The sequence below is a fragment of the Cuculus canorus genome, chromosome 11 (assembly GCF_017976375.1).
Source record: "Cuculus canorus isolate bCucCan1 chromosome 11, bCucCan1.pri, whole genome shotgun sequence".
In the NCBI taxonomy this organism is placed as follows: Eukaryota; Metazoa; Chordata; class Aves; order Cuculiformes; family Cuculidae; genus Cuculus; species Cuculus canorus.
In genome coordinates, this window is record NC_071411.1 from 17601134 (window position 1) to 17621320 (window position 20187).

At 44.6% G+C, this 20187-nt stretch overlaps 1 protein-coding gene across 3 annotated transcripts in view; it reads right to left on the bottom strand.

The window, feature by feature from the left end:
- The window catches only part of SYNPR (synaptoporin), a 114438-nt gene that overhangs the window by 13014 nt on the left and 81237 nt on the right, over positions 1-20187 (bottom strand). For all 3 annotated transcript variants that reach the window (XM_054076991.1, XM_054076992.1, XM_009563094.2), the window contains 2 exons: positions 19282-19406; positions 16-214 (listed from right to left, as the gene is read on the bottom strand). In XM_054076991.1, coding sequence (XP_053932966.1) covers positions 16-214; positions 19282-19406 — 324 coding nt within the window. The remainder of the gene's footprint in view (positions 1-15; positions 215-19281; positions 19407-20187) is intronic.

The window sequence follows — 20187 nt, forward strand, 5'->3', positions numbered from 1 at the left end:
CAAATGCACACTTACAATTAGAGGCCCTCTGTTGTTTTCACGGTACTTGTTCTGGAAGAAGATATAAACCACGGTGGCAGCCAGCGAGTAGAGGAAGGCAAAGACTGCAATGGTGACAAAGAACTCTGCTGAAGATGAGAAGTCCCCTATCAAGGAGAGCTTTTCTCGGCGCTTGCCTTCACAAGTGGGAGCATCGAAATTCACTTGGTGCAACCTGGAAAACATCCCAAGAGTGGCAGGTGAAGTATAGAAAATGGAAACATTTACCCAAATAAGACAAACATTTTCTCCGTCTTCCTCTCTCATTCCCAATGTGAATTGAACTCCTGCTTGAATAACTGGACCTACAAGCAGTCTCATGGGCTGTACTCTTCAGAGCTAATAGCACATGGGATTACTTGCATGTGAGCATCTAGGTGAGACTGAGGACTTTAACGCATCAATTTCAGAGAAAAGTTGATGTTCCAATGGTTTGGTACAACGCTCCCTTTCTCTACAGAATTTTGCCATGGCAACAACTGAAAAAAAATAACCTGAGAAACAATTTGATTCTTGAATTCTTACAATCAAGGGGGCAGAAAACAGGTCTTATGCTTTATATTAAGGTCATGGTATACCTCTATTTGGAAGCCACGTAGTGCCTCTACACGAGAAGTTTTTAAATCCAAGTTGCAATGGAAGTACACGTCTTGGGTCAAAGTAATAGTCTGCATACCCTGGTTTAAGCATTCAAAGCCCTAACCCAGTACTTGCACGCCGTTTGCAATCAGTGACCGAACTAATAGATTTGTGGTTCTGTCTGGCAGCTCCTGATACACCTTGTTGTGCTCTAATAATTTTTATTTCTGATTCAGAAGGAGAAATGGGTTCCTTGGAGGGGGTGCTTTGGCTGGTCCTGTTGCACAGTCTGGATTAGCATCAGTGGGGAAATAGGGTCTGATGAGGGATCACGCTGTTCTGCTCTGTATAGGAAGGGTGAAGGGGATGAAGCCAGCAGCAAGTTAACAGCAGCAATTAAAGAAGTTATGATCTGGTGCAGAGAAGGGATGAGGTCTTCTGGGAGACATTCTTCTGCTCAAGAGCAATTAATGCATGCAACAGCGAGCCAACAGCAGCAGCAGCCATGAATATATGACTAAATGAAAAAGTTAAGTCCTAAGAGGAAAACGAAGTACCCGCAGTAGAAATCACAGAAGATGGATTAATGGACATTAGAGGATTGCATGACTTTTTGGTTTTCCTGGTCCAAACTAAATGTACCCAAATGTGTAGGCAGAACCTTTTCATCAGTGGTTGATGCATAACGCCAGTTATTTGCCTCAGGCTTTTTCTTTCCTGAGCTTCTGTCACTATAGTAGTGGTGGGATGAAAACAAGAAAGGCGTCTGCCTAGATTGCAGAGATGAGCAGCGGCTGACTCGCCTCCCCTACGCAAACACAGCAAAGTCTGATGAAAACTGAGCGCAGGAGAGACTCTAACGCTCATGATCAGTTTCCTCACTTGGTTTCAAAGCTTCCTGGCATCAGGACACGTAGACTTTTCATCAGGGCTTATTGTTCTCTCCTTAAAGGAGTGAAAAAAAGGAAAGGAAGATTTCCTAGTGCCTGTCATGCCAATTTTGCCTGGAGAGAAAGTGGCTCTGTTATAACCATCACCAAGATTATGGAAATATTTGAAATGCATTATTTGCATAGTCTGAAAAGAAAGCTTTCTGCTTTCCTCATGCACAACTGCTTGGGCACTGCATTGACAGAGAATGAAACTGGGAACCTGGTTCAAAATCTCTTGAAACCAGTGGCATCCTCTGTGGTGTTTCAGATCAGGAAGAAATTTGGCTCCATCTCCCCTTCCCCGAGGGAATGCAATGCGCAATGCTGTGTAGCCAGAGGCTATGTCCATAGTTTCCCCCCAGGTCTCATCTCCAGAGCTTGAGGTTGAGGGTCAAGCCAGGGTTTCCTGCAGGTGAAATGGTGGGGAGAGCCAGAGCTGGGGACCACCCTCTGCTCCCCTCCACTGGCAGACCCAGGGTTTCCTCATCAGTCCAGATTTGCAACTTGACACAAAGGTATTCAGGATTGGGACTTATTTATTTACTCTCCTCTCAAACCATCAAATGCTTAAGTAATATTTTCTGCTTCTTGAATAATTAACCACATCTGCTGTGTATGAACGGCCACACTGAGCTTTTTAAAAGCCCGGCTGCCGGGTGCGGTATCTGCTTCTCTAGCTGAGCATGGTGAGAAGAGTCGAGCCTCACATGGGAAAGCCAGGCTTTGCTGTGACAGTGGGAGCTCTACAGTTTTGTGTTACCTCACACTGCAAACAGAATCGTAGAATAGTTTGGGTTTGAAGGGACCTGAAAGCCCATCCAGTTCCAACCGCCCTGCCATGGGCAGGGACACCTCCCACTGGCTCAGGCTGCCCAAGGCCCATCCAACCTGGCCCTGAACACCTCCAGGGATGGGGCAGCCACAGCTTCCCTGGGCAACCTGGGCCAGGGCCTCACCACTCTTACAGTGAAAAAATTCTTCCTTATATCCAGTCTGAATCTGCCCCTCTCCAGTTTATACCCATTGCCCCTCGTCCTATCACTACAAGCCTACGTAAACAGTCCCTCCCCATCCTATCACTACAAGCCTACAAAACAGGCTTTAGAGAATCGCTCTGGCCCTCACAAGCACCACAAAACTGGGATGACCTACATTAAATACAATCGGGTTGCTTTGGGGAATAAAAAAAAAAGAAGAGCAAGGCAATTCTGCATGCATTTTATCATGTAAAAGATGTCTTTCGGGTTGCTGTTTTTTCCCCTCCCTTCAAGTCCTGAAATAGCACACCAGGCAATGCATGGCATTGCAAGTAGCAGTTGAAGCCTCTGCACGTACCAAAGATTAAATAATTGAGGGAATGTTTCTACGAAGATTTAGACCAGGAGTTGCTGCCCATTGCCTGCACCTCTGGCCGGCCTCAGTCACCACAGCCCCATCCAATGTAACCACCCACCAGCCCTTCTGAAACGTGGTAAAGACCACTTTCCTCTTCTATTCCCTATTTTCCTAACTGTACCTTAGTTCTGAGTCATAATAAACCAGAGAACATGTTCATATATCCTATTAACATCTCACTCTTATCTTCCTAGCAGTGCTTTTGTGGCCAAGCATCTCTCAGGGATACCAGATCTCAGAAGCCTTCTTCCATCAATATATTTTCATTCATACATCCACTTCTCTTTTTAGATTTCCTTGGCCTTTTAGACAATGCGCAGTAATTGCTGCCTTTGGGGGCCACCTCACCCTGCCCAAAACAACCCAGATCTCAGCTGTGCGAAGAGCCCCAAAATAGACCATGGCTCTGACCTGGGAAGAGGAGATGTGGCAGGGAAGAGAGGGGAGTGAGCCAAGCCCTGGGGTGGTTCAAGTGGATGCTGACCTCACAAGAGGCGTTTGAAAAGCTTCTTTAAGCAGGGGAGGATCAGTGACAGAAAATCTAGTTTTACTAATTGAAACCTCTTTGATCTGGAATGACATCTCAGAGAAAGCTCCAATTTTTCCACCGATGTTGCTGAGTCAGCCTGTCTGGGGGCAGGATGGCTTGGTGATGACTCACCAAAAGTTAATTGCCTTTACCTCTGCCTCCCACTTTTGATGTAATTCTACCTGTTCTGCCTCTTACTTCCTCTGACTTCCTCTTCTTTCATCTTCTCTTATCTCTCATTCTTACATCCCACCTTTTTCTTCAAGTCATCCTTGGCTGGTGCCTTCCTGCTGCTCTTCTGTTTCCAGCAACCCCCTCACATTTCACCTTTGCCTCTCCATTTCCTAAAGAACACCAGGAGCCCCAAGAGTGCAATCAAGCCCTTTGTTAACATCTAAGCAATGTTGTTGGGCTGCATTAGCTGAAGTGATTTTCACTGATTGACGGACAATGCAAATAAAAGGAACAGTCCAGTAATAAATATACCTAATTAGGGAAAAAATAAAAAAACTCTTCCCCCACAGGTTTCTCTAAAAATAAGCTGGATAGAGCTTTTTTTCTGGCCTTGCATTGTGCTAAGTATTGTTACTAATTCTGAAATAAAGCAGATGATTGTGGAATGTGACGTTGCATGCCACACTAGGCAGAGCAGCGCTAAGATCAGCCTCACTGCTCATCACTATCGACACCATCCCCTTCACCCACTGGGTCTGTTTGTTAACAGCAGCCCCCCATTGCCAAGCCACCCAGGTCTGAATTCTCTTAAATTTGCTCGAATCTGAAGCAAGTCCACCAAAAGCAGTCAAGTTTCACTGATGAAGTGACGGTAATTAAGGGCTTCTCAGGCTTCTTCTACCATTTGGCAAACTTTCCGTTGCCGTGGGAAATATGATGACAAGACAGCTGTATTGTCTAGTTTGACAAGATCAAAAGAGGGCAGGAATGTTTTACAGTGAAAAAAAAAAAGGATTTTTACATTGTTCCACCACAGCAAAGAGCAGTTACATTTTCAGACACTAATTACCCCTGCTCTGAAAACAATACATGAAGCCAGACACGGCGAACAAAGCTACAGCTGTTATGTGTGCGTGGGGGAGCAGAAGCTGCGCGCTCTCCATGTCAATGTGATGCCGCCTTTCTGTGAAGCTGCCGTTCTTTCCTGAACTTCCATAGTACAATATTCAAGCCACGATTTGCTTTTTATTCTAGCCCCTCTGCTTTGTGTTTTCAAGCAGTCCAGTTCACCTGATGATCCTTGAGCACAGAAATGGTCAGAGCCAACTGCCTTGAAGACCCATCTTGTCCCACATCCCACTCTACCAGCATGTGCAGAAGAGCCCAAGCAGGAGCGGGTGCACCAAGTGATCTAATCTGGTCTGACTCACAAAACCTCCCCCTTTAGCAACACACACAAGGCTTAGACTTGAAACCAACACAACATGCAATTAACAGCAAGTATGTGCGCAAGTATTATTGATGATCCGGCACAGATTTCCTCTCCTGGGCTTTGATCAGCGACTGGATTAATAAACAACAGATGAAGTCCTGCCTCCAAAAATTCTCAATGGGGATTAGTGTTTCTCCATCCCTTTACTAGGACATGGTAGAAAGCATGCAAAAAAAAAAGCAAACTGTTTTGGCATGTTGTCCTATTTTCTGAAAATAGCATCTTGTAATCCACCCCCTAGTCTGTCTACGATGTGCTTGAGCAAAATCTGCAACACCCACACACATGCTTGCAAAAACCCAGAGATCCATTATCCTTTCATTGGGTTTTATTTCCCCCTCACTTGTTTCTGGCAGTCAAACTGTCAATTGTATTTACTGCCTGAAAAGCAATGAGAGAAATACAGCACTGGAAGTCAGTTACTGCAGGTAGCACTCGCAGAAGGACTTGTTGCAAAATGTTTGTCTTGGCTGATAATCGCCAAAACAAAGAAACAATGAAATTCAAAATACAGTAGCGAAATGCCAAAACGCACAGGTACTCTTCATAAGTCCAACTGTTCTGGCGAAGCACAGGAACAGGACGGGGTATTCACCTTTCTTTCTCTGGGATACAAAATAAAGGCATTTATTTCAGTTAGCTCTGGAAACGCTGTGGCTCCTTTGTTCCAGAGGACTGTGCTGATGTGCTTGCACACCGCATCTCCAGCCAGCCACTCCCTGGGCAAATGGTCCTTCTTGTGGTCGAACATGGATTTTCTGTATGTGTAGTGGAAGTACACTAATAAATGGGAGCCTTTCCGCTCACATCATAGCTTATCCTTCCCATAAGACGTCCCTAGAGATACTACCCATTTGAAGAAAGATACTTTAAAAGTGACCTTTAATACTCAGGTAAAAGTAGAAAACTGGCTGAGAAGGAAAGGTCTTTTCTTTAATGAATCAAGGCCCACTGACTCTTCTGACCCTCTCCACAGCCTGTTCTCCAGCAGGAAGCAATGCACACAGTGCTCCTCACTGCAAACAGCATTTTCCCTGGCACAGAGCATCCCCAGTGCAAAATCCTGGCTATCAGAAAGGTTGCCCATACAGCATAGAACAGGCTTCCTTCCAGCCCTGGGAGGGTGGATGGAGCTGAGCTCTGTAGCCTTCTCCTCCTCCCAGATCCACTCTTAGAGGACAGACCTCTGAGGTGGGGAACTTTGCAGTAATGGAGCCACGCTGAGCTTTCATACACACCACAAACCCTTGCAGAGCGAAGCCACTGCTAAACAGCTGCCCTCAGTCCATATTTTTCTCCAATTATAACCATTATCCAATATCTCCCCACAGGATCTGAATCTTTGCACCCAGGGATCCCAGTGCTGTTGAAGTCTGTTTCTTTTTGAGGCAGCCAGTCTGTTAATACCACATTTGAACTGTTTGAAGTCATTAATGCCAAAGTTCTTTCTGGTTCTTCAAAGCTCAAGAGATGAAATATTAATGGAGCCCTGGGCAGCTGTGGGAATGCAACGGGCTTAGCAGAGGCGACTGCTCCCTGGCCCTTTTGCATCTATGATGTTCTGGCAAAACTAGCATTTTCCACCTTTTTGCAACAAGACTTTCTCACCCCAAACCTGCTCTCTCTAACAGTTCTGTTCCCTACTTTTCCCACTGCCCATCTGCCATGATGCACATCTCAGGGCTGTCTGTATGTCACAGTCTTTCTAAACTGAGGTAAATATAACTATTTCCTAACTGTCCCAGCAATTTTCCATACCTCAGTCTACCAGCCCCCAAACTCAACCCTCCAATCCCCTCCAGACTCTCCAGCACCCAAAGGTGCTCTCAGTATCCTCCTCTCCTTGGACTCCTCCCCTTCCAGAGCAGCAGCACATTCTTTTATACCGCATACCTATCCCTACAAAATCAGTTCATTTTTCTCTAGAGACAGGAAATAAAAATGAAATGCTTCAGCTGACTCAGCAATCCAAGCTTGTTCTTTCATTTCTTTGCTTTCTAGAGGAAGAAAGAATACAGTTTGCTGATCAAAGACTGTTTGAAAGTATTTAACTTTGAACTTCTGCCCTCTCAATCAAATCTCTCAGTTTCTTCCAAAAAATATCTCCAAGTCCTTACGTCTCTAATTATTCATCACTGCCAGCAGTTTCACACAAGCACATACTTCATCTTGCAAACATTAATTCCTAACTCTGGACTTTTGAACATCCTAAAGATCTCCACTTTGTCATAGTTGCCTTCAGTGGCTTACACCCATCCAAAAGCATGTTGAAAGTAGCATCACCAAAAACACCAGAAGATACCGCTGGGAGGCTGAGCAAGAAAGCTGTAGCAACCTATATTCTCTTCTGGTTTATGTCCAGTCGAGATAATGGAAAACAGTCCTCCCTCCTTCATATTTTCAGTTTCTTAACTCGTCAAGCTCCCAGCCCTCACTCGCACTTAGCTGTTGTGCAAACATTTGGCCGGTACTATTTTCCTACAGTACTGTTTTTAATAGGACAAGCTGTCAGCCACAGTTGCTGTCTCAACACACCACATTGCACGCACCGTGCGGGAGAGGTGGTAACTCCCCCAGTGCAGACAGCTTGGAGCAGGCACACCGCAATACCTACCCAAAGCAACACAACACACGTGTCCTCTGTTCCACCCCTCTCCACCTCAAATCTCTTCTCCCATTAACTCAGCGAGTCAGAGACCCTCCAAAGTGCTCAGGTCTCCAGGAAGGGAAGTTACAAAACCCTCTTGAGGACAGGGTCTAAAGATGTTGGAATAGGGACAATTCCAGTGGTGGTGGGGAGAAGGTACCAGTGCTGCATCCACAGCTTGGGATCCCTCTTGCAGGACCCACTTCTAGTGATTGTGTTCACAAAGCTCTTGTAAAACAGCCTGTGCAACAGCCTTATCACACTCCTGGAGCAAGAGTTGTCCCAGATACGATGCCAGCTGTAGCAATGAACCTCCCCAGACTACACACATAACAGTAATGCAAACCCTAGTACTCTGCCGTAACACCAAAAAGGAAATAAAACCGCTCATGCACCACCCAGAGTGCTGGGAAAGCTGAGTGGGTGATCCCAACCCCAATTCCAAGCCTACATCCAGACCCAGATTTATCTCCTGAGTTATTTTCACAGCTCTTCTCAGAAACACATCCATTTCCTTGCTGTGCAAGCAGAGTGTAGCACTCAAAGACACGCTCCACTAGTCTCTACAAACCCAAATACCATCTCGGATTGGGCACTTACATTTTTCATGGTATAGACTGGTGGTATTGCTCTCCAATTTCCCTTCGCTGAGCTATTTTCTGGGATGAACCACTTCCTAGACACTGGGAAGCTAAGCTACCACCTCTGAAGGAAGGTAACTCTTGATTAACTTGAAAAAAAATCGTATCTGTGGAACAATGCAAATTAGGATGCCTGGAAATGCCATAGGCACATATTTGCATTGCCACACACAACTGTTCAATGCTACCCAGTCCCACCATAAGATCCTGACTGAAACCACATCTCTGGTGCTCCTCCTGCTGCCCTTTCCTCTGGACAGGCCCAAGCATCAGCTTCCAAACTAACAAGCCTTTGTTAGAGCTGAACAAAGGCTTTCATTTGAAGAAAAAAAATCTCAAAAAATCTAAACCTCCAGAGAGGTAATATAAGCAAAAGAAAGCATAAAGCAAAGGCCTAAACCCCAGTTATTTAATCTAGTAAGACCATTCCCAAGAAGTGGGTGTACCAAATCCCCAGGCAGTGCTCATACATGGAGTGACGTGGGACTACTGAGCCTCTCTTCCTGCACTCCAACACACTCCGCTGCTGCCGGCGTGAGTTCACAATGCTCACTCCACTTTCCATCTACCTTGTCTTCCACAATCAAACAGGCTACGAACTCCACATGAGATCAATCCAAATTCTTGGGCATCACCTGATATCCAGCCAGAAGCACCTGAAAGAATAAATCCTTTGCCCTGAGAGCAGCAGGGTTCACATAGAGTTTAATCCTAGGTCTATAAACCCTGAAAGCAGCAATTTCACCTCCAAGACCAGCTGTGATAAATGCAAGAGGAACTACAGAAGATGCAGCAACCTTCATTCCTTTATAGTTAAAATACAAAGTTAACATTAAAATACAATACAATTTCCCCAAGTATATTGTCCTAAGGTATTTAAAGCAATCGAATTAAGTCTTCCATAGAGTTTTATGGCATGACTCCAGTAATGCCATATTTGACTCCAATAATGCCATATTTATGGTAATGACTCTCAGTCAAAATATTTTCATTCAAAGCACACGTCAAATCCTTTTCTCAGGGAGGCCGTGGGCTCAGTCGCAGGCTGAGTAGCACACAGGCCAAGAGCAAAGGTAGCCTTGCAGGTCTGCTGACGGACCTGCAGACAAACTGCTGGTACCTTCACACCAAGTAACTTATGAAGTGTTGCTTCTGGGAATCCAGACTGGACAGTGAGAGGCACCTCACCGAGTGGAGCTATGCTGGACTGGGTTGGATGCCCACCCTCTCCAGAGTCTATCGAATAAGAAATATTGCATTAGACTCCTGGCAAATAAATTCATGTAGAATCAAGGTGCAGGAGGAGACCAAAGACATCCAACATAACCAGTTCCCTACAGTCCTGGGGAAACCTTCAGGGCTGCTGCACAATGAATGCACATTTGGGAGCAAGGAAAATGGGAAGTGTGTTTGATTGGCCCCTAGTTGGGTCACCACATGCTGTCTGGGGTATGGGATTGAACGCGAAGCAAACCCAAAGGGTTTCTGCTTCGGTTGCTTCTGTACTGGCAGCATGAAAACATGTAAAGAGGAATTTGCAAGGAAAGTTGTAAAAAGCCTGACTTTTAGAAAGTCTTTGTGGCAGGCACAGATAAAATACCATCACTCCACAATACCATAGAGACTATTCATGAATATATATTAAAAATTCAAATTGTGAAAAAGCTGTATATATTAACAAATCCAAAAGTAACTTCTACTTTAAGAACAAATTCTGGCTATAATATTAGTGAAGAATTTTTCTGGCAATATAACATTGTTAAGCATAAAATATAGCCTCTACAAAGCAAAATAAGCCAGTCTAGATCTCTACCATCCAAATTAATCAAGAAACCAATTGTTCTGAGTACTAAAAGAAAAGCTTCTACAATTTAAGAAGCAGAGTTCTCTCATCAGACACCACCTCCAGAAAGTTGCCACCACTTCCCTTCTCCATTTACTTCCCAGCCAGCTGTGTGCCCATGAACTCTGTGTTCATGCAACGTTTGTGCACGGATGTTCATAAAAGACAACGGCTGACCAGTCTGAAGAGTTGCAAAGCATGACAATGCTCCTCTATGGCCTCAGTTCAGCAGTCGAGGATACGTTTCCTTCGAGTTTTAAGGCGTTAAAAACTATCACAGAATCACACAGAATCACCAGGTTGGAAAGGACCCACTGGATCATCGAGTCCAACCATTCCTAACACTCCCTAAATCATGTCCCTCAGCACTTCATCCACCCGTTCCTTAAACACCTCCAGGAAAGGTGACTCGACCACCTCCCTGGGCAGCTGTTCCAGTGCCCAATGACTCTTTCTGTGAAGAGAAAGCAGAAGCTGGAGAACACTGAGGATAGTAGCAACTGAGAAGACCTCAAAATCAAAAAAAGTCATCTTGTCTGCAGAGCGGCTGCCCATGACAAACCTACTGGCTGGAGCAACCAGTCTCCCCCTGGTTGTGCAGACCGGAGAGTTTACAAGTACCAGCAGCCAAACCTCCTTCCCCGACCTACTCAGGCAGCGTATCATTGTGTGCAGCCCAACATACCAATGGCGTGAATCAGCAAAGGCTTTGTCACTTACACAACCACCCAAGGGCTGTGGCTTCTTGGCTGTATACAAAATAGCTCGGCACAGAAGCTAAGCTGTTCAGAGCAGCTAGCAAGTTCTGGGGTGGTGGATGATCTCTTCCTTCATACGACAGTGCGTTGGTCGTGCTAAGCACCACGTCCTTAGCAGACACAGGGTCAGCTTCAAAATAAAGGTGATGTGGCTGTATCAGATTTCTGGTGGTTCTCCATAGATCTCATGCAGGAACCAAGTGTCCAGTGAATGGCAGCAACTCCCAGTCCCTCACAGCTGAGAAGAGGGTACTTGCATTTATCCACAGTTCAAACGAAAGTGCAAACTGGCAGTAATAACCATTCTTTGGCCAAGTTACCAATCTTGAAGATTTCTACAAAGTGGGCTTTGAAGACTGTAATTGGGGTCAGGAAGAGGAACTCAAAACTAGAAAAGCCACAAAGTCATCCTTATTCTTATCTGTTTTAATCAGACCAGTAATGAGTTCAAGCTCCTTGACAACAGCAATTAAATTGCACATTGTGCTCACGGACAGCCACTACTGCAGACCACGGCTCTCCAAGTACAAAAGCACAGACATTTTCTTCTATTCCACTACCCTTCTGGTCTAAAAAAAAACCTCACAGGACACACGGGAGCAGCAAGAAAAAACAAGGACAGTATACCCAGAGCCAATGTGGTCCTTGAAGAACCATGGACACCGGAGAACACCGATTTGCAGATTTTATTTACCTCAGTAGTCTGTAGCCATTTACATGTAAATAAAAACCATATCAGGGCTCTGAACTATGACATTCACTCTAATAATATCTACAGCTGGTTACAAAAATGCAAAATATTCTTTCCTATTAAAAACTATGTTCATTCAAAGCTGAAAAGAAATCTATTCATTCTGCAGACCTGGATTGCCTTTTCCCAGGCCCAGGAGACAAAGTAAGAGCAAACAGCTCTAACAAAGCCAACAGTTCATTGATTTAGAGCACTCAGCTCGGCTATGTAAGCTCCACATTCAGATTACTTATGGGTTTACTTCAGTACAGAGACTTGACCAAGGTCTCTGATGCCTTCAACATAAGGGAAGCCACATGTTGGTGCCATTCTTTAAATAGCTCAGAAAGTTCTTGTGTTCACAACACTATGGAATAAAGTCTTTTTACTGAATTCCCATTACAGGGGAAAAAAAAATATCTTAAAAAAAAAAAAGGACTTGCAGTTTCCCAGGTGGCTTTATAAGTGACCAGAAGGTATGAATCACAACTAAGAAAAAAAATAATCTGTATTCCCTGCTTAAAAATACATCTTAATGCTTTGGTCTGCTTTGCATCATTAGATGAGACTTAGAACATTAGAAGAACTTAGACGTTAGAAGAGACTTTCATGAAAGTGTCACAATTGGAGATGTCTGTATCCTGAAGTATTTATCTCCTGAAGTTCGCTCAGCAAATGCAACATTAGGGTCCTCATTCATATAATTTCCAGTTTCCACTAACATTACTTAAAACTTAGAAGTCCTTGTTAGGCAAATATATTCCACAAAAGGCCAAAATTACATATAAAAAGCACTGCTGAGATCAGGGTTCAAAACCATTAGAAGATGATAATCAAAACTATGACTGAGCCCTTAGTGCCCACCCTAAAGGGTCAGTTTATATCATCAGGGTGTTGGTGAAAATCTCCAGCTTCACTGACGTGTAAATATTATTGAATGCCTTTCCTTGTCGGTTCAGATGTTCACCCCAGACCTGCAGTGCTGGGTGAGGTGGCAAGAGTTTGGCAAGAAAAGGGACTAAATTGATGCAGCTTTGTGGACTGACCAATTGCAGAGCCAGAAAGGACCACTGTGGCCACGCAGTGGCTTGTGATTATCACTGCTGAACCTTACTTGACCATCCATCCCCGCAACTCCTGAGGGACAACCATGTCCCTCAGCACTTCATCCACCCGTTCCTTAAACACCTCCAGGAAAGGCGACTCGACCACCTCCCTGGGCAGCCTCTGCCACTGCCCAATGACTCTTTCTGTGAAGAGAAAGCAGAAGCTGGAGAACACTGAGGATAGTAGCAACTGAGAAGACCTCAAAATTCCTTTTTGGGAAAAAGCACAGCTTTCCAAAATGCACCAGGTTTTCATCTAAGGAGTTCCAGGATAGAGGTTTTTCCATGAAGCTGGAATAGGTCATGCAGAGTTTAACTAGTGCATCTCACCTTCCCAGGAGCACTGCCAAATCCGCCTGGGAACTGGGGCATCTACATTTTGGCACAGAGAACACCTGAAGCTAGAACAACTCTGCTGGCTTGCATTTGCTTCCCCTCTCCACACAGAAGTGTTAGGAAGCCAAAATTTGCCTTTGCACAAGGGGCACCTTCTGTGTGATGGACACGTGCAAAATCAAACATGAAGCTTCGGGAGTTTGACTGACTGGCTGGCTGACTTTATTCCTCCGTATCTCCCACCCTCAGCTGGCACAGCAGTCCAAGATAGCTGGGAGGGAAGACTGCTACAGTCGCCTGGAAGTCAGCAGCGCAAGCAACTACTTTGTACTACAGTTTAAAGACCTCCTGTTTATCAGCAGCTCCTGGTCTTCCAGCCATAACAGACATTTATAATCTTCTGGCCAAAACGTTTTCGGCTGAATTCTGAAGCAAGATTTACTACAGATGGATAATAAAAGAAAGAAGGCTACTACACTCGGGCACAGGAATGTGCTAATATGAAGAGAGGCTTTTTGCAAAGACAGACAGTTGCAAACCACCATGAGTTAGCAACCTCCTCCTTAATTATCATCTGTAGCTTCTAAGTAGGCAATTTAGATCTGGCTGTCATATTCCAAATGAAGGACTAGCCTATCCAGAGCAGATAAGTTGTACACTTTAAAGGGTGCTCAATGAGAATGTCTTTATTCAAATTAGAGAGTGAGTGAAAAGCTCCCATAAAATACAATTTCCTTTTCCTTCAGAAGCAAGGATTACTTCAAGAGACAGATTTACTGGCACATTGGAAAAAAATCTAATAAGTGATTTTCAATAAAATTGAAAACAACATTCATGTTGCTCACTGCTGGGACAGAAAGACATGCACAGACATTCTTTCACCAAGGCTCTCATGTTAGCACCACCAAGGAATCCCACTCTGTCTCACTAGTAACTACGGCTCAATTCTCCTAACACCTATGCACATACTTACCTCAACCACTGCCTTAGGTGAGACTGTGTTTAAAATCTAATCCTGTGATCCTCTGGGTGGATATATTCCAGGTAGCTTGCAGGATGAAAGCCACAAGAAAAGGCAAGATACACCCCCAATGAATTCCTGTGCAGCATTTAACTTGGGGATACCCCGCATACGTAGGCAGAGCACCCAGGCAGTACTGTATTGAAGTGTTCTGCCATTCCTGCTGCACTGCAGCTCAAGCCATGTGCTTCTGGGCCGTCCCATGCACTCAGTGCAGCATCACCCTACACCACCCATACCCTGGGCTGCATCAAAAGAAGAGTGGCCAGTAGGTAGAGGGAGGCGGTTCTGCTCCTCTATTCCCCTCTTGTGAGACCTCATCTGAAGGATTGTGTCCAGTTCTGGAATCCTCAGCGTAAGAAAGATATGGAGCTGTTGGAACAGGTCCAGAGGAGGCTACAAAGATGATGCAAGGGCTGGAGCACCTCCCATGTGAGGACAGGCTGAGAGAGTTGGGCTTGTTCAGCCTGGAGAACAGAAGGCTCTGAGGAGACTTCATAGCGACCTTCCAGTACTTGAAGGGGCTACAAGAAAGCTGGAGAGGGACTGTTCACAAAGGCTTGGAGTGACAGGACGAGGGGTAATGGGTATAAACTGGAGAGGGGCAGATTTAGACTAGACATAAGGAAGAATTTCTTCACTCGCAGAGTGGTGAGGCCCTGGCACAGGCTGCCCAGAGAAGCTGTGGCTGCCCCATCCCTGGAAGTGTTCAAGGCCAGGTTGGATGGGCTTTGGGCAGCCTATGGAGGTGTCCCTGCCCATGGCAGGGAGATTGGAACTGGATGATCTTTAAGGTCCCTTCCAACCCAAACTACTCTACAATTCTAAATCTCTGGCTGTCAGGGTGCTGCCTGTCCATGCAGCACAACAGCAGGAGAGCAATTCTGCTATGCAAGCTTGCATTTAAATCAGTAGCTGAAGAAGCCCAAACATTTCAGTACAACTCTACCAATTACAAGAAAAACATTAAGCTTGTGGCATGAACAATTATGCAGCAAAAATCTGCAGTACAGACTCTGCAAGTCCAGACAACTCAGCTGGCAACCAAAAATATTGCTTTTACAAGGACTGGTTGAAAAAACACCTTGAAAGGATGACTACCAGTAACAAATATATGCACAGTAGGTGCACAATTCAACCACTTACTGTCAAAGCAAAACCAATGAATAGCAAAGCACATGATGAAAATGTTGCTGGGATCAGAAGAAAATAAGTAAGCAAACAGGGTGTTTATCAAGGCCCCTACTACAGAAGAAAATATTGCTTCAGGGCACTTGGAGGAGCAACAAATCTGATCTGAAATGGTGATGGACTGCGAGATTAATAAATGATTCCAAGATGCTGATTTTTTTTCTTCCCACTCAAAGAATCATTACTGGGGTGAGGGTTAAGCTGATGAACATCCTAATACATGCCACGTTCACACCAGATACCGTACCAAACAGATCCTAATGCTGAGAGACTGATAGTGTGGGACCAGAGAAGTTCTTTCCGTACTTGAACTTGTAAAACTTTTGAAATGCATATACAAGTATCCAGAAGAAAGGCCGATTTGCACTTTAAAAAATGAAGAGGTAAAGAAATCCTTTGGGATAAAACTAGAATCAGGAAGAAGAAATGAGAGAAAGCTTCAGGTGAGTATTTGAAATGGTCTTATGAAGATCAGCTTGGACGTGGGAGAGTCTGGCAGGATACACAGACTAGTGTGGCAGAGCTCCAGGAGACACGGGTTGGGGGTATTAGGGTTTGGACTAGAGGTTTCTTTGTACATTACAGGGTGACTACAGGGTCTTGGATGTGGGCTGTGGGAAGCTCAAATGAGTCAGTGTAGTTGTAGATGGTTAAGCATCCACCTCACCTCCTATTCCAGGATAGATGGTGGAGCTAGATCTGGGTTCAGTTACTGAGCAGTGATGCTGGAGAGACTCCTTTGCAGTTAATGCACAACAGCAGCGCAAGCCCAGAGCAGGAGCCTCAGCATGGGACGTCCCTCAGACCGGGAGTCGTTCTGCCTCCCCACACTCCAGCCATGCGACATCCCCAGGCAGGTACCCACCACATGGGCTCTTCTCTGAAAGGATCACCTCTCCCAGACATGCGTAAGCACCACTTCACCAGGTTATTCTGATGGTCTTCTCTAGTGATTATGTGTATTTCCTCATTTCTCCCATTCTAAAGAGCAAATTAATCCAGGTTCAGAATTAAACCGGGAAGAGAATCTGATTCTAGCACAAATGAGAAGCAACCACCTGGTTCAGGGGTTTTTTGAGGTTTGATTTGTTTTTTTTTTTTTTTTGGTGCTTCCTGAGTTACAGCAGTAAGATAATGTAGGAGCCAAGCAGAGCTATCACTAACTTAACTTTAAGCTAATATTCTTTGACTGTTTTAGCTGGACCCTTCAAAACTCCCTGTCTGCAGGAACTAATGATTTTCCTTGAATTAATTGACATTGTCTGCTGGAGACTGTTGCAACACGTAGGTTGGGGCTGAGAAAAATCTCAGTAAGAGGGTATGGAGATGCTCCTTGGTTTGCAGGAACATCTGGAGCTACCTGCTGTGGAGCACAATGCTTCTCCAGTACATTCAGGGCTGGCCTGGGGCTACATGAATCACTGGCTTGAAGTCACCTCGGCAACTGGTATCTTATAATCACACATCCCCAGACCGCATTAGTGCTGTTTTGCCCTCTTGCATCCTCCTTTTCTTTATCTAAGGCAACGGGCCCTAGAAACACATGGTAACAGGAGGGATGCCCTTCCTTTGAAGTTTGGAAAACTCCCTTACTTTTCTGATCTCGCTTTAAGGGGAACATTTTCAGGCTGCTTCAATCTCATTTCCCAAACATCCAAGTCCTCTCGTGTTGCCAAGGTGTCCTGTTGAGCTTTACAATTTTGTTTACTTGCTTAAAGCTCTTCACATTCACTCATCAACTGGCCAAGGTCCAGCAGTTCAACTTCTAGAAGAAAACAAACCCTCAAACTCGGAGCAACAGGAATGAAAGCAGCTGGTAGCACGTCTGCATGACTTTCTTCATTTCAAGTCATGCTGGAAGGCACAGATCATCAAAAGCAGCACTCAGGTATTCAGCTGTTTCAGTGTCATCATTGACAGCCACAACAGCACCGTGGTGTCAGATGCTCAGCAGCATCTCTCCTTCTACCTACACCTCCCCCAGCTGTCAGCCAATAATCAGAACATTGAAGGCATTTGAAAGGAAAATGCCACAGGAATATGGACTTATTCAGACCTGGATGCAAGACAGCTGCTGGGAAATTCATCCTACCTACACAAAGCCTACGTGCCCATGAAGGCAGATGAGCTTCAGGATCAGTGTCTTCATAGAGGAGCATGAACTTAAAATCTATCTGCTTTTTCCAAGGGTATCAACTGCTCTAATATGAGATTGTATCTTTTCCAAAATAAGCTCACTTCTGGGTTTAGAGCTTCTCCTCTCCATTCTGTAGAAGGAGCACTGGAGAAAAGAACAAATTCATGAGGAAGTCACAGGAATATTTAGATAAAACAGTAAAATGACACCATGTTCCACAGGCAGCACTGGGCCAGATTTTCCAGGCATGCATTTGCTATCTCACCCCGTCTGCACATCTAAGGTTGCCTTTTGCATGTGCCTCAGGTTTGCATGCAAAGTTCCAAATTGCTCAAAACCTGAATATCTTCATGCTCCTCTCGAAACACCAGCTGGCTCAGTGTCATCTCCCTTCTCACCTGCAAATTACAGGTATATCTGTAGCACGTTGCCAGCCACCCCACTGGACACGGCATATACCCTACCTGTGCACGCCGAGCACTCCCAGCCACAGCTGGGAGCCACACAGTTCAAGAGCCAGCCACAGCCTCAGCTATATCCTTTCTGCAAATAAACGCTTTTTTGCATCATCTTTCCAGCACCCTGGAATGTTGCTGTTACTCAGCAATTTATTTCCAGTGGGAAATTGCAGATCCAGCCACTTCCTTCTAGAAGCAGTGGTCAACACGACTGTTAAAAAAACAGGGGATACTCACTGGCTCCTTCTCTCCATTTTACCTTTTTACATAAAGTACTACTCTATAATCATGCAAATTAAAAGCACTTTACTGTAGGGTGTATTCTATAATGAATGCTGGAGAAATGACCTGTTTGGGAGTGAATCATATTACAAATTCACATAACTCAATTTTCTGAATCTATCTCATGCATACTAAGCAGAAATGAAAGAAAATGCAGACAAGTTCAAGACAAAAAATAAACATTTGTAATACCAGGAAATGTGCCTCTTTGGGGTAATAAATGTTTGTATAGGAAGAATAACAGTTCAAGTAATCAAATTCAGTTTCCACTCTTTAGAAGCTGCTATATTTTAGAAGATGTTAAAGAAGTAGATGCTATTACATCTGGTCTGTGCATAGCAATCATAAGCAAAACAGCATGTGATTTCCCAAGGAAGCAAAATAATTTGAGAGTCATAGTGTACTAGGCTTGAGATTGGATTACACATTCTTTTCTTAATCATCTCAATTCCTTAAAGAAATCACTTATACAGAAGTGAAAGGTTTCTAGAGTGGACTTGACATCTTTAAAAACAGAAGACTGCAGATGTTCTTTTGAAGCAGGATCCTAAATGACAGGAAATGTTTTTTTTATATATAATTCTTTTTCTTTAACCTCACTACAGCTTTCAGACATACTTAACAGAAAATCCTTTTTCCTAAGTCTCTAGGTTCCAAGGTTTAAAGTATTCAGGCACTGAGAGATGCAGACAGGCAATTAGTAGAATTTTCAAAAACATTTCAAAATGATGGTTCAAATTTGTTTTGTCCCTTGCTTCCCCTTCCCCATGGAGTGGCTCTTCCAGGGCCTTGCTGCTCCAATGGTTGGGTTTCCAGCTTAGTGGCTACAGCACAGTTAACAGCTACTTTATCACCATTTTTTTTCCTCCCAGGGCTGATGTGGTTTCGTTCTTCTCCCTTGCCTGCAGTTTGCCACCCCCTGAGCTGTCCCAGCCTGTACAGGGCTCTGCACACCCGTGACTGTGCTTCTCCTCTGTAGAGCTTTCAGCAGTTCCCATGGCCCCAAACCACACCAGCTCTAACCAAACTCATCCCTCCTGCACACCCAGAGCCTAAACAACATTGCGAGGAGAGTTCAGGAGCCCCACATCGATGGGGTTAATCAAAAGCTGCCATAAACGATGGCAAGCCCCACTAACCATGGGTTCAGCACTAGTCCCCAAACGCCGTCCTCCCTGCAAACAAACCGCCACGACCCAAGTCAGGTTACCTGAAGGGGTAGGCAAAGGCTATGTCAATGCTGAGGTCACTCTCTGACTTGTTTGCACAGTCCACACTGAGGCGCAGTCCTCCAGAGTACCCACCGCATGTTGCAAATGCAAAGATTGCAAAAAGCTGTCAAAAACAAACAACATTTTTATTTTATTTCGTTTCAGCGACCACCACAAGCAGATCCACGCAGCGGCTCTCACTGCAGCACCAGCCCCCTCGGGTCAGGTTATCCATCACTCCATGCACTCAAGGTATGGCCATGCATTACTCCTGTGCCCTTCCTGAAACAGGAGAATAATGCAAGTTCCCACCCTGCGACTCACTTCCAATGTAACCAGGAGGCGAGGATAGATAGGTATTTAAAGGTATTTAGGTGCCCGATGATAAGGAAAGTTGATAAAAACTTTGACTGAATCAATTCTTCAGGGTGAGCTCACCAAAACCAGGAAAACTAAACTTCATTGTGAATCGACTTGCTAAATATGTGTAATGAAACAAATGTTCCTATTACAATTTGAATAGCATTCCTTCATCCTAAACAAGACACTGCGTCTGCAAATACAAGGAGTTTCCGCCCTTACATGTAGCACAGCACTGAAAATCAGTATTAATCATCTCAGTTTAATTTGGGAGGCGATGTCAGAAAACAATATATTAAGGAGAACAGGAGAGATTAGTGCTGACCTGCTTTCTGGCCCAATTAATGGAGTTGCAAATGCAAGTGTTTCACAGATACATAGAGAGGTGCAAAGATTAATGGAGTGATATATAAAGAGAGAACTGAAGGGTTGTGGTGTGAGACAAACCTGCCATGAAGGAAGAGCCATCGCCTCTTATCTACGGCTCTCAGCGTGAGGACAAGCAGAGGAAAGACATGCAATTGAAATGCATCTCCTTTAACCAA